The following is a 13,912-nucleotide window of genomic DNA, read 5'->3' on the forward strand; positions in this document are numbered from 1 at the left end:
TAATCAAAATGTCAAAAGTTAAAGATAAAGAGAGAATCTTAAAAGCAGCAAGAGAGAAGAAAAGAATCATGTACAAAGGGGTCCCAATTAGACTATCAGCTGACTACTCAAGGGAGACCCTGCAGGCAAGAAAGGACTGGCAAGAAATATTCAAAGTAATGAAAATCCAAAACCTACAACCACGAATACTCTATCCAGCGAAATTGTCATTCAGAATAGAAGGGCAGAGAAAGTGTTTCCAGGACAAAATAAAACTGAAAGAGTTCATTAGATCCAAACCACTATTATATGAGATGTTAAAGAGACTGGTTTAGAAAAAGGAGGATCAAAACTATGAATGCTAAAATGAAAACTGCATCACAAGAAACAACAACAGAAGCTAGGGAATTGAAACAAAGGCAAACTAAGTAGGCAACGAGAGTGGGAAAAGAACTATAGGTATGGGGAACATACTGGGGGGAGGTCAGTGAGGGGGAGAGGGAGGGAGATGGTATAGGAATTAAGAAGCATAGTAGGAGGCAATGGAATAGACAGAGGTTGAGAAGAACTATATGCACAACCAATGGACATGGACTAAAAGGGGGGAGAAGGGGGGGCCACCGGGTGGAGGGGAGCAGAGGGAAGGGAAATTGGGACAAATGTAACACTATAATCAATAAAACACATTAAAAAAATAAAAAATAAAATTAGTTATTATGCAGAAGAAATTGGTTTTCCATTGTCATCTGAGTTTCTGTTTTAGTATTTCATTGCAAGTTCATTATTGAGTTCACTTGATTCTTTAAAAAATTTTTGTAATCCTCACCTGAGGATATGTTTTTATTGATTTTAGAGAAAGAGGAAGGGAGAGGGAGAAAGAGAAAGAAAGAAAAACACTGATGTAAGAGAGGACCATCAAGTGGTTGCCTCATATATGCACCCCGAGCTGGGATCGAACCCTCAACCTAGGTATGTGCCCTGACTGGGAATCGAACCCCACAGCCTTTTGGTCTAGGGGACGATGCTCCAATCAACTGAGCCACTCGGCCAGGGCTCACTTGGTTCTTTTAAAGAGTTATTACTATTAAGATAAATAACTTACAATTACCTTTTTAAAATTTAAGTTTAAATATTTTTCTCTAAAATCCAGGAGAAAGCCCTGATTTTACTGGCACCATCAGGATATCAGAAGTTCATTAAAAAGATGGTTTTCGAACTGTATAAAATACTGTTCTATATGAATATGATGTCTCTTAGTTCTCAACCAAGAGCTTGTTTTACTGAAATACAGTAGTCCCTTGCTATATCACGGTTCACTTATCGTGGCCTCACTGTATCGGGTAATTTTAAAAAATATTCTGGTCTGGAACGTAATACTGTGATAAGTGAGGGAATACTCACTTATTAAAGGATTTCTCCTCGTTCAGGTAGTCCCATAGCCTGAATCTGAAGAAGAATTATATAAGAGACGTTTCAAGTTCATGTGCTTTTATTTTTTTTATTTTATTTTATTTTTCAGATTTAATGTGTTTTATTGATTAAAATATTACATTTGTGCCAATTTCCCTTCCCTTTGCTCCCCTCCACCCGGTGGCCCCCCTCCCTCCAGTTGTCCCCCCCTTTTAGATTATGTCCATTAGTTGTGCATACAGTTCCTCCCAACCTCTCTCCGTCTATTCCATTCCCTCCTACCTTGATCCCCAATTCCTATATCATCTCCCTCCCTTTCCCCATTCCCCCTCCCTGTTGACCTTCCCCCAATATGCTTCCCGTACCCACAGTTCCTTTTCCACTCTCGTTGCCTATTTAGTTTGCCTTTGTTTCATCTCCCTAGCTTCTGTTTTTTAAACCAGTCCCTTTAACATCTCATATAACAGTGGTTTGGATCTAATGAACTCTTTCAGTTTTATTTTGTCCTGGAAACACTTTCTCTGTCCTTCTATCCTGAATGACAATTTCGCTGGATAGAGTATTCGTGGTTGTAGGTTTTGGATTTTCATTACTTTGAATATTTCTTGCCAGTCCCTTCTTGCCTGTAGGGTTTCCCTTGAGAAGTCAGCTGATAGTCTAATTGGGACCCCTTTGTACATAATTCTTTTCTTCTCTCTTGCTGCTTTTAAGATTCTCTCTTTATCTTTAATTTTTGACATTTTGATTATAATGTGTCTTGGAGTGGTTCTCCCTGGGTCCAGTCTCTTGGGAACTCTCCTTGCTTCCTGGACCTGCAAGTCTATTCCCTTCCCCAAGTCTGGGAAGTTCTCCTTTATTATATTTTCACTCAATTTTTCAAGTTCTAGTTCATCTTCCTCACTCTCTGGCAAACCAATGATTCTTATGTTGGGCCTTTTATAGCTGCCCCAGAGGTTTCTGATCCTCTCATTGTTGCTTCCCATTTCCTCTCTCTGCATTGGTTGACTGCTTGTTCCTTCTCCATATTCCAGTTTGTTGAAATGAACTCTGGATTTTTTTCCCTCACCATCTGTCTCGTATGTGGTTTTGTTCCTTTCGTTATGAAAGTTTTTCGCTTCTTTCTTATCTTTTTCCTGCTCTTTTGTGAATTCTATAAGCCACCTGATAACAATGGCCCAGAACTGAGCCTCTGACAGGTTTCTTATCTGTTCATCTGTCAGGTTCTCTATCTGTTGTCTGGTGAGCTGTGTCACCGGGATTTCTATAGTTGTCTGCCACATTTTGACAGATGCGTTTTGTTTTCTTGGGCCGGCTGTCGGGGGCAGTGCCTGTGTACACGTCACAAGTCAGCGACCGGCGCCTGTCTGCGACCTATTTCGCAGCCCTGTGGTGCTTTCTTTCTTTGGGGGCGGGGGTCCAAGATGGATTCACACAGTTATTCAGCTAGGAGACCGGGATCCGTCCTCCCGCCCCCCTGGGCCTCACTGTTCAAGGCGATGCGGTGGCCGCTCTCCCCAGCGCTGGGGTCGCGCACTGCCAGGGGCTTGACTGCCACCGGGATTTTTAGCCGCCCCGCCGCTCCGCAAACAGCTTTGCCCTCTTTAACTCTTACCTGCCCAAATAGCACCGCTGGTTTATAACTTCATATGTTGGGCTTCCGTGTAGTTTTATTTTCTGGAATTTCTAGTTATCCTTTGTTTTGAAGTAGTTGTATTCCTCTCTAGTTGTAGAGGGAGACCTAGCGTGTCCGTCTAAGCCTCCATCTTGGCCGGAAGTCCTCATGTGCTTTTAAAAGTTAAGCTTATTAGGTATCAGACTTAAACTTGGAGTTGCCATTTTGTCTTTGATATGTTTTTAAAAGATTGTAACTTTGTTCTTAAAGTTATGCTTCCACAAATCACAAAGAATTATGTAAATACTTTAAAATGTTGGGTAATTATTAATGAGGTACTACCTCATTTGTTGTTGAAAAAGTATAACTATTAGAAATGTACTGACAAAGGTAAGAATTCTGGCTTTCCCCTTTAAAAATTCTGTGCCTAGGAAAATGCAGTAAAAACGCTCAGCCTCTGTTTGTTGAGTGTCAGTTGGAGATAATATTTGCAGAGTTGAGAATCAGAGATAATGCCTGCAAAATTTTTGGCTTTGTAGGTGGTCTACAAATGGTAACTGGGATTCATGTTTTGCTTTTTTGTTTTTGTTGGATTTTTTCATTTACTTTTAATAATTCATAAAACAGTTAACTTGTTGCTTTTAGTTCATTGTCCTTTGGTGCCCAATCTGAGTGAGAGGAAATTGTAATTTAAGGTTTATGTAGGTTCCTTGTATTGCCAGATTAAAAATAAACTTTAAAAATCTAATCTGGTCTCCTAATCGGAATTGTTTGTGTATGTTTAATGTAATTACTGCTATATAAATGTATATCTATTGTCTTTCTATTTATATTCGCAGCATATCTATTATATCCTTTTTTCTTTGCTTTCTTTAGATTAATAAAGTATTTTTCAACTTTTTATGTTTTCTTTTATCATTTTCTCTCTTATTTGTTTCAGTATAGGTCTGCTTGGCAATGACTTCCCTCAGATTTTGACTGATAATTTTATTTCACCTTCATTTTATAGCTTTATTGAAGTATAATTTTTGTCTTTAATCTTTTTCAAGTATATTTTATTGATTATGCTATTACAGTTATCCAAATTTTTCCCCCTTTGCCCCCCATTCACTCCGGCAGTCCCCCTCAGGCTCATATCCATGGGTCATTCATACAAGTTCTTTAGCTACTCCATTTCCTATACTGTTTTTAACATCCCCTTATCTATTTTGTACCTGCCAATTTGGATTGCTTAATCCCTGTACCTTTTCTCCCATTCTTCCTCTTCCCCTCCCTACTTATAACCCTCCAATGAAGCTCCATATCTATGATTCTGTTTCTGTTCTGCTTGTTTGCTTAGTTTGTTTTTTAGATTCAATTGTTGATAGTTGTGAATTTGTTGTCATTTTAATGTTCATAGTTTTGATCATCTTTTTCTTAAATAAGTCCCTTTAACATTTCAAGTAATAATGGGTTGGTGATGATGAACTCCTTTAGCTTTGCCTTGTCTGGGAAGCACTTTATCTGCCTTTTTATTCTAAATGCTAGCTTTGCTGGATAGAGTAATCTAGGTGGTAGGTCCTTGCTTTTGATCAATTTGAATACTTCTTGCATGTCACTTCTTGCCTGCAAAGTTTCTTTTGAGAAATCTGCTGATAAACTTACGGGAACTCCTTTGTAGGCGACTCTCTGCTTTTCTGTTGCTGCTTTTGAGATTCTCTTTATCTTTAATGTTTTGCATTTTAATTATAATGTATCTTGGTGTGGTCCTCTTTGGGTCTAGCTTTTTGGGGACTTTCTGTGCTTCCTTGTATGTCTCTTTCCTTCACCAAATTTGGGAAGTTTTCTTTCACTATTTTTTCAAGTTAAGTTTTCAATTTCTGCTCTTCCTCTTCTCCTTCTTGTATCCCTGTGATTCAGATGTTGGTATGTTTAGATATGTCCCAGAGGCTCCAGGCCTATCCTCATTTTTTTGAATTATTATTTTTTCTTGTTGTTCTGATTGAATGCTTTGTTCTTCCTTGTGTTCTAAATCATTGATTTGATTCTTGGTTTCCTCCCTTTCACTGTTGGTTCCCTGTAGATTTTTCTTTATTTTGCTTAGTCTAACCTTCATTTCTGCCTGAGTCTTTTTTATGCTATTGAAGTACCCAGTGAGTCCTTGAGCATCGCAATAACCAAAGTTTTGAACTCTGCATCTGTTAGATTGCTTATTTCTATGTTGTTTGGTTCTTTTTCTGGAGTTTTGTTCTGTTCTTTCATCTGGGCCATATTTCTTTGTCTCCTCAATTTGGTAGCCTCCCTGTGTTTGTTTCTATGTATTAAGTAGAGCTGCTTTAACTCCCTGTCTCAGTAGTGTGGCCTATTATAGAAAAGTGCGCCTGTAAGTTGTATGGGGCGGAGCCTTAGGTAATCACCTGGGCAGGACAACCCATGTGAAGCAGATTGGTGGAGTCTCAGATATGTTATTCCCATCTGTGGCCCTGTGTCGGGGGAGGGTTCTTAAAGGGAACAATGCTGCATCCTGGCCTCTGGATTTTTGTCTGGGAGGAAGCTGTTCCCTGGTACTTGCCCTGCTGCTAGACACTTCAGTTTCTCCCCATATGACACTGGTGCCCTTCCAGCTGCTCTTTGTGCTGGAGCCCAGAGGGAGTGAGTCTGTGTAAGTCCTAAGTTCATTTCTGGCCCTTTAAGAGTGGTCTCTTGAGAGTGCCTCTGTTTCTTCCACTGCCCCAACCCCCACTTGTTTTTATAGCCAGAAGTTAGGGGGACTTATCTTCCTAGAAATGGGACTCTGGGCTGGCTGACTAGGCTAGTGTGGGGCGGGGATCACTTGCCCCCAAGATTTCCCTCCTGATTTTTATCCACCACATGTGGGTGTGGGACCGCCCATTCCGCGTTTGCACATCTCCACATACTATGCATTTCTGCCTCTCCTACCCATTTGGATGAATGTGACTTCTTTAATTCCTTGGTTGTTGGACTTCCATGCAGCTCAATTTCCTGATGATTCTGGGTGATATTTGCTTTGTAGTCTAGTTGTAATTTTTGCTGTAGTGTGCAAGGAGGCAAGCTGTGTTTACCTACTTCTCCATGTTGATGAGAAATCTGAAGTATAATTGATAAATGAAATTGTAATATATTTAAAATGTACAACATGATGATTTGATATTTGTATACATTGTGAGAAGATTCCCACAATCAGGTAAATTATCACACCTATCACTTCATATATTTACCTTTTTTTGTTGTTGTTGAGAATGCTTAAGATCTACTCTCTTAGCAAATTTCAATTATATAATACAATATTATCACTGTGCTCTACATTAGATCCTCAGACCTTGTATCTTATAACTGAAAGTCTTTTCCCATTTCCCAGTTTCTCTCCATTTCCCTTAACCTCAAGCACCTTGATTTCAAAGAAACTGGTATATTTTCATCCTTTTGAGAGCTTTTATCATGAATGGTGTTAGATTTTTTCTAGATGCTTTTTCTGTGTCGAGATCATTATGTGGTTTTGTTCCTTTACTAATATGGTGAGTTACATTGATTGATTTTCTGTTATTGAATCAATTGTCAACATAAGAAACATCCAAACTTGTAGAGAATTTTTATGAGTTGATTTGAGCCAAATTGACAACATATACCAGGGAGTAAGATCGCAAATGCTCTGGAGAATGGCAGTTTTGCAGTTTATCTTCTATATGGGAAATCAAAGGAGAAGATGCAAGGAAGGTGCATGAAATCCATTGGTGGTTGATTAAGGAGGAGGAGGAAAACATAGTGAGGGAAATCTCTAGGACTGGCTAAAAGACAAAATGGAGAAACACATCTTGTACATTGGTGGGTATAGCATAATTAATACTTAATATTTATAGCACATAGGGATGGTATGCAAAGAATTAACAATCAGGAGTTCTGTGGTACCATGCTCTGGTGGTCTTTTGTTCTGGTGCCCACTGTTGTGCTTTTGAGGGGTAAGAAGAGAAAACTACTCTGACCTTCAAAGGTATGTTATCCTAGATGCATAAGTACAATGGACAGAACTCACTTAGGGTAAGGATTGACCTTTGCTAAGGAAGCTGTAGGCCTGGGACAAGAGTGGTACATTTATTACAATTAATGAATGTACATTGACCTATTATCACCCAAAGGCCATATTTGGTATTAAGGTTCACTTTTGTTGTGTACTTCAGTAGTTTGGATATATATAATGACATCCATCCACCATTGTAGTTTCATACAGAGCGGTATTTCTGCCTTAAAAATCCTCTGTAGTCTCCCTGTTCATCCCTCTCCCCTGAACCCCTGAGAACTACTGATCTTTTTACAAGCTCCACAATTTTGTCTTTTCCAGAATTTCATATAGTTGGAATCATACAGTATGTAGCCTTTTCAGGTTGACTTCTTTTACTTACTAATGTACATTTAAATGTCCTCTGTGCCTTTTCATGGCTTGATAGCTCATTTCTTATTAGTGTTGAATAATATTCCATTGCATGTACCATATTGTCTTTATTCATTCAGCTACTGGAGAACATCTTGGTTGCTCTGCTTTGGGCAATTATGAATAAAGCTGCTATGAACATCTGTATGCAAGTTTCTGTGTGAACTTAAGTTTTTAACTCCTTTGAGTAAAGAAATCTATAGAACCAGTTGGGACAAACTGACATCTTGACAATATTGGCTCTTCCTATGCACAAACATGAAATAGCTTTCAATTTATTTATTTATTTTATTTATTTCATCAGATATTTGTTGTTACATGTTGTTGTTGGCTTCCACTCCTGGTGACCCTGTGAATGAGTGGTGTCCACAATGTCCTGTACTCAGCAGCCCTGCTCAGCTCCTATAGACTCATGGCCATGGCTTCTTGGAGTCAATTCACATATTTGGTCCTCCTTTTTTCCTGCTGCCTTCTGTTTTTCCCACCATTATTGTCTTCTCTAAAGAAGCCTGCTTTTTCAAAGTGCTTGCAGTAAAAGAGTCTTGTAGTTTTCGTTGTGTAGATCTTCTACATATTTTGTTAGATTTGTGCCTATTTCATTTGGGGGGTTGGCTATTGTGTTTTTCTTAATTATTGATTTGGGGTGATGGGAGAGAGACACAGAGAAACACAATGATTTGTTGCTCCACTTATTTATGCATTCAGTGGTTGATTCTTGTATGTGCCCTGACCTAGGATCAAACCCTCAACTTTGGTATATGGCAGTGGTTCTCAACCTTCCTAATGCTGCAGCCCTTTAATACAGTTCCTCATGTTGTGGTGACCCCCAACCATAAAATTATTTTCATTGCTACTTCATAACTATAATTTTGCTGCTGTTATGAATTGTAATGTAAATATCTGATATGCAGGATGTATTTTCATTGTTACAAATTGAACATAATTAAAGCACAGTGATTAATCACAAAAACAATATGTAATTATATATGTGTTTTCTGATGGTCTTAGGCGACCCCTGTGAAAGGGTCGTTTGACCTCTAAAGGGGTCGTGAGTCACAGGTTGAGAACCGCTTGTATATGGGGATGATGCTCTAACCAACTGAGCTTCCTGGCCAGGGTGGTGGTATTGTGTTTTTAATTTCAAATTCCACTTGTTCATTACTGCTGTGTAGCAGCGACTTTCAACCTTCTTCATCTCATGTCACACATAAGCTACTAAAATTCTGTGGCACACCAAAACATATTTTTTGGCCAATCTGACAAAAACATAGATACAGTTTTGACTCATTCACACTATACCACTATTATTGTGTTGGCTGTTGTCATTTTTAAAAAAAATTTGACAATCTAAGGGAAAAGAGGTCAGTACCCCTGACTAAATAGTCAGATATTGCATTTTTAAAAATCCTTGTGGCACACCAGTTGAAAATTGCTGCTCTATAGCAAAGCAATTGATTTTTTACATTAACTTTGTATATTGCAACTTTGCTGTAATCACTTATTAGTTCCAGGAGGGTTTTTTTGTCTGTTCTTTTCAATTTTCTACATAGACAGTCATGTCATCTGTGAACAAAGACAGTTTTATTTCTACTTTCCCAGTCTTAATATCTTTGATTTTATTTTCTTGTCTTACTGTATCAGCTTGGACTTAGAGTATAATGTTGAAAAGCTGTGGTGTAAAGCAGGTTATACTTGCCTTGTTCCTGAAATGGATGATATACATTTACAGCCAATCCACATTCACTTTTAAATAACACTGTACCACTTCTTGGGTAGTGTGAGTACTTTATAATACAAAATAATCCTGATTCCTCCCTCCTTTCATTTTCATCATTGCTGTCATTCATTTCACTTATAAATAAGCATACACACACAAGCACATATCAAATACAGTGTTGCTGTTATTTTGAACAGACTCTTAGATTAATTAATAACAAAGTTTTCATTTTACCTGAGCTGATTCCTTCTTTGATGATCTTCCTCTCTTTATGTACATCTGAGTTTCTGATCTTTGAAGTCTGTCCAGAAGGTATCTGGCCATGTAATTTGAAAAACAGAGGCATTTATTAAAGAAGATACAAGAGACCTTGTATCATAGGACAATGATGCTTCAAAGCAGACACCTTGGGACCTCACACAATTATTCCAGTCACCATCAGCTGCCCCATTGTACTTTCCTGAATCTCACTGATGGTCTGAAATCTCTTCCCTCTCAATGGTGATTTTAGCTTTGGGAAAAGCCAGAAGTTTCAGGACACCAATCTGGGCTGTAGCGGGGCTGAGTCTTCTGCGTGATTTGATTGTTTCACCAGAAAACTACACAAGATGTGATGCACGAGCAGGTGTGTGGTGATGAAGTTGCCAATCACCAGTTGCCCATAGCTGTGGCTTTCCGAATCATCCTAATAATTTCCGTGGAGGAATGTTTAAGTATAACACAAAATTTGATGCAGATTTGTTGCTCTGGTTGCTGAGTCATTTTGAATGTGACAGACACACAGTACACATGCTCACTCAATGACATCTACTGCCCCCATTGACTAGTATAGTGTAGTTCTCGTCCACATGTGCACATTTTAGTCCACTCTCCTTGGCTACCAGGTTAGATCGATGTCGGGTAAACCATTCTCGTTATTTTAACAATGGTTGGCCTTTTTTTTCCCTAAAGATCTTCTTTTAACAGTTCTTGTAAGGCAGATCTACTGGCAACAAATTCCCTCAACTTTTGTTTTGTCTGAGGAAGCCTTTCTCCTTCACTTTTGAAGAATAATTTTGTTGGGTTCAGAATTTTAGGTTGCTCTGTTTTTTTTTTTCCCCAACACTATTTTACTGTACTCTCTTCTTGCTTGCATGGTTTCTGAGGAGATGTCAGGTGTAATTCTTACCTTTATTCTCTGTAGTTAAGGTGTTATTTTCCCTTTCTTTATCTTTGATTATCTGTGGTTTGATTATGCTTTGCATGGGTGTAGTCCCGTTTGGTCTCCAACCTTCCTGGATCTGGTGTTTAGTATCTGACATTAATTTGGGGAAATTCTCAGTCATCATTGTTTCTAATATTTCTTCTATTCCTTACTTCCTTCTTCTGCTTCTCTTGTTATGTGTATATATTACATCTTTTGTAGTTGTTCCATAGGCCTTGGTATTTTTTTTTTTCTCTTTGCTTTTGAGTTTTGAAGGTTACTGTTGAGAAACCCTCAAACTCAAGATTCTTTCCTCCCATGTCCAAGCTACTGATAAACCCATTAATGGCATTCTTCACGTCCTTTACAGTGTTCCTGATCTCTAGCATTTATTTGATTCTTTCTTAGGATTTCCACCTCTCTACTTACATTTCTAATCTCTTCTTGCTTGCCATCTACTTTATCCTTTATAGCCTTTAGCATATTAATCAACATAGTTGAACATTTTTTTTAAGTATAGTTTATTGATTATATTGTTACAATAGTTCCAGTTTTTTATCCTTTGCTCCCCTCTGCCCAGCACCGCCCCCCAACAATCCCCCCCCCAAGTCCATGCCCATGGGTCATACATACAAGTTCTCCTGCCTCACCCTTTCATATATTCTTCTCCTTTTTAAAAAATTAATTAATTAATTAATTATTTTAAGAAAAAATAACAATCCCTCCCTCTCAGACTTAAGACCCTTTATAAACTTATAAAGGACAATGGGCAAAGGTCTCGTGCTCTTCTAGCTGCTTCAAGCTGGACATGGTCGTCGTCCTACCTACCCTTGGGTCCAGAAACCCCTAATAAGAGTTGGGGTGTGGAGGGGAGGGTGGCCTTTCCACGTGGGGAAGGATCGTGCAGACTTCAGGTCGGTTGGCTGTCCCCGGGCAACAGCGTGCTTGATTTAACAGGCTGGCATCCTTGTTGTATTCTGTCATGTTGTGATGTAGTGGCCTTTTCTGTCTCTCCATGGTTATAAGACTTCTCTCTAGCTAGTGTTCAGTTGGTTATTCCAGATGATTTCTCCAAAATTAAGTTGTAAATCCAGACTAGTTCTGGGAGGTTAGTGTAGCTTCCACTTGCTCTTCCGCCATCTTGTTTCTCCCTGAACATTTCTAACCCGATTTTTTTTATTTTTTTATTTTTTGCATTTTAGTATGCCTTGTAATTTTTACTTGTGCCTGTGCCTCTGGACTGGGAACTTCAGCAGTGCTTCTCAGTACCCCCTCTTCCTTAGATGGATGGATGGCTAGAGTGGGAGTTTAGTATTTCCCTTTACCCATGTAGGTGTTAAACCAATAATAAGGCCAAAGTGAGAGGTAACAAGCATTTGAGATAAAAAACAGTAGATATTCTGGGAAGCACTGATTCAGGCAGAACCCAAACAGTGTTCCAATTAGGAGAGAAATAGGTGTTTATGAGAAAAGAAAGGGGACAGTTACCTCAATAGAAGAAAGGCATTTCTATTGGTGCAGATAAGCTAACATAATGACATTAATTTGAAAGAATGTTGTTACTTTTTAGTCTAGTAGTCATAATATCTGCCTTATGGTTATCTTTGCAAGCAGTTCTTTGGAGCACAGTGTTGTTTGGGGTCTAGTCCAAAGGTTATTTTGCCCTGTTTTAACATTCCAAAGATTTGAGGCAGAAGTTGTGCAAGACAGTCTCTTTGGAATGGCAGCTCTGACTCCATTTTAAAGTGGCTCCGTTATATTGTTTTTTACATAAGTCAGGCTCTACTAAGACCCGAGCACTTCAGGCTTTTGCTAATTATTTTCTCCTGAGGGCAAACCTTGTCAAGAATAGAGAGCTCTGGAGTATTTCCGAATGGTTCCTTTTCCCTTCTTCTTGCAATAGGCGTGAGGGGACTTCCACCCAAAATTCTCTGAGAACCAGGTTGAGCTCTTGGTGGTAAAACTCACAAATGTGTGGGGCTTCCCCTCTGAGTAGGTCTCCCTTCCCTCAGAGTTGTCCACTTAGACCTCCAGCAATTTTTCCTCCTGTGGCACTGGTTTCTATGAAGGTTTTTGCTTATAGGATTTTGCTCTGTGAAGTTTTGATTTTGTATTCATCTGTCTGTTTCTCCAATTCTGGGGTAGCAGTTTGCCTGTAACTTCACTTATCTTTTGGATCTAAGAAGAGCTGTCAATTTTTCAGTCTGTTTAGCTTTTTACTTGTTAAGATGGATTGGCTACTTCTAAGCTTTTCTAGGTATATTTTTTAAAAGCTGTCTCTGGACAATAGACAGGATTTACGTCTTGTTTCTTTATAACATACTTCATATCCATGGGGATATTGCACCTTTTATATTGAAACAGGTTATTAATTGAAGTTAGAAATTAAATATAATTGAACTATAACACTGTTTTAACATCTTGACATAGAGTATGAACCTGAAGGTCAATTTCATTGTTTTATATGAAGATATTTGATTTTAAGTTTAAAAGCATATTTAAACCTCAGGAATTGATATTATTAAAATAATAGTTTTTCTAAGTGTGATGTGAGGACCCTTGGGGTTCTCCTTTCAGGAGGCAGACAAGAAAAAAGTATATAGTGTATGATCCCACTTACATAGAACTCTAAAATTTGAAAACTATAGTGACTGAAAACAGTGGGTAAGGTGGGGAGGGTGGGATAACTCACATGCACAAGGAAACTTTGGGATATATTTACTGGTTTTTTTGGAGAAGGTTCACAGGTATATACATATGTCAAACCATCAAATTGTACCTTTTGAATATTTGACGTTTATTATATGTTAATTATAATTCAGTGAAGCTATTTTGTAAGAAAAATAAAATGAAAACAACATTTTTGCCAAGATATTTTGTAGTACAGTTGGAAATTGACAAATTGAGGTTACAATAATATAAATATCATCTAGTATTTGAATAAAGGATTCACATAAATTATTATGCTATAATTTCAAGCCTCAGGTAGTTGCCACAGGTATTTAAAAAAAATATTTTTTAAATGTTGAGTGTCAGTCTGCATCTGAATGTAAAGGTATTGAGAAAAATGACATTTTACCTTCCTCCCCCCCTTTTTTTTTTTACAAAAAGGAGTGACAGTTCATTCAGATTCTTTGTATTCTTCTTCGTCTATATTTGTCAGTTCGCTGTACATGTACTACAGGCTGCAGGATTTCACAACTGGGGCAACTGGTAAGTCATTTAATACTCTAGTTAATCTGTTCATCTGGTATCTTTATGTAATTTTTGGCTTCCTAAAAATAGTTACCAGAGAGGCCTTGGCCAGGTAGCTCAATTGGTTAGAGAGTTGTCCTCATACGCCAAAGTTGCAGGTTCCATCCTCCATCAGTGCACATACCAGAATCATCCAATGAGTGCATAAATAAATGGAACAACAAATCTACTTTTCTCTCTCTTTTTCTCTCTCTACCTTCCTCTCTGTCTCTAAAATCAATTTAAAAATTAAAAAAAGAAAAAAGTTAACAGAGAAAAGCCAGATTAGCAAAAGTAAATAGAAGTAAAAATTGCATTTTTTAGTATTTAAAAATTTTCTAAGGCATGACC

At 38.2% G+C, this 13,912-nt stretch overlaps 1 protein-coding gene across 2 annotated transcripts in view; it reads left to right on the top strand.

Moving 5' to 3' along the window:
* SCAMP1 (secretory carrier membrane protein 1) overlaps positions 1-13,912 on the top strand; it is a 92,557-nt gene that overhangs the window by 59,271 nt on the left and 19,374 nt on the right. The window contains exon 7 of one of the 2 annotated variants that reach the window (XM_090276406.1): positions 13,439-13,540. The exons of the other annotated variant lie outside the window; for it this stretch is intronic. Within the exon in view, the coding sequence (XP_090132532.1) occupies positions 13,439-13,540 (102 nt within the window). The remainder of the gene's footprint in view (positions 1-13,438; positions 13,541-13,912) is intronic. 2 annotated transcript variants of the gene reach the window in all.

This window comes from Furipterus horrens, unplaced genomic scaffold, assembly GCF_987537825.1.
Source record: "Furipterus horrens unplaced genomic scaffold, mFurHor1.1.pri manual_scaffold_5, whole genome shotgun sequence".
Classification (NCBI taxonomy): domain Eukaryota; kingdom Metazoa; phylum Chordata; class Mammalia; order Chiroptera; family Furipteridae; genus Furipterus; species Furipterus horrens.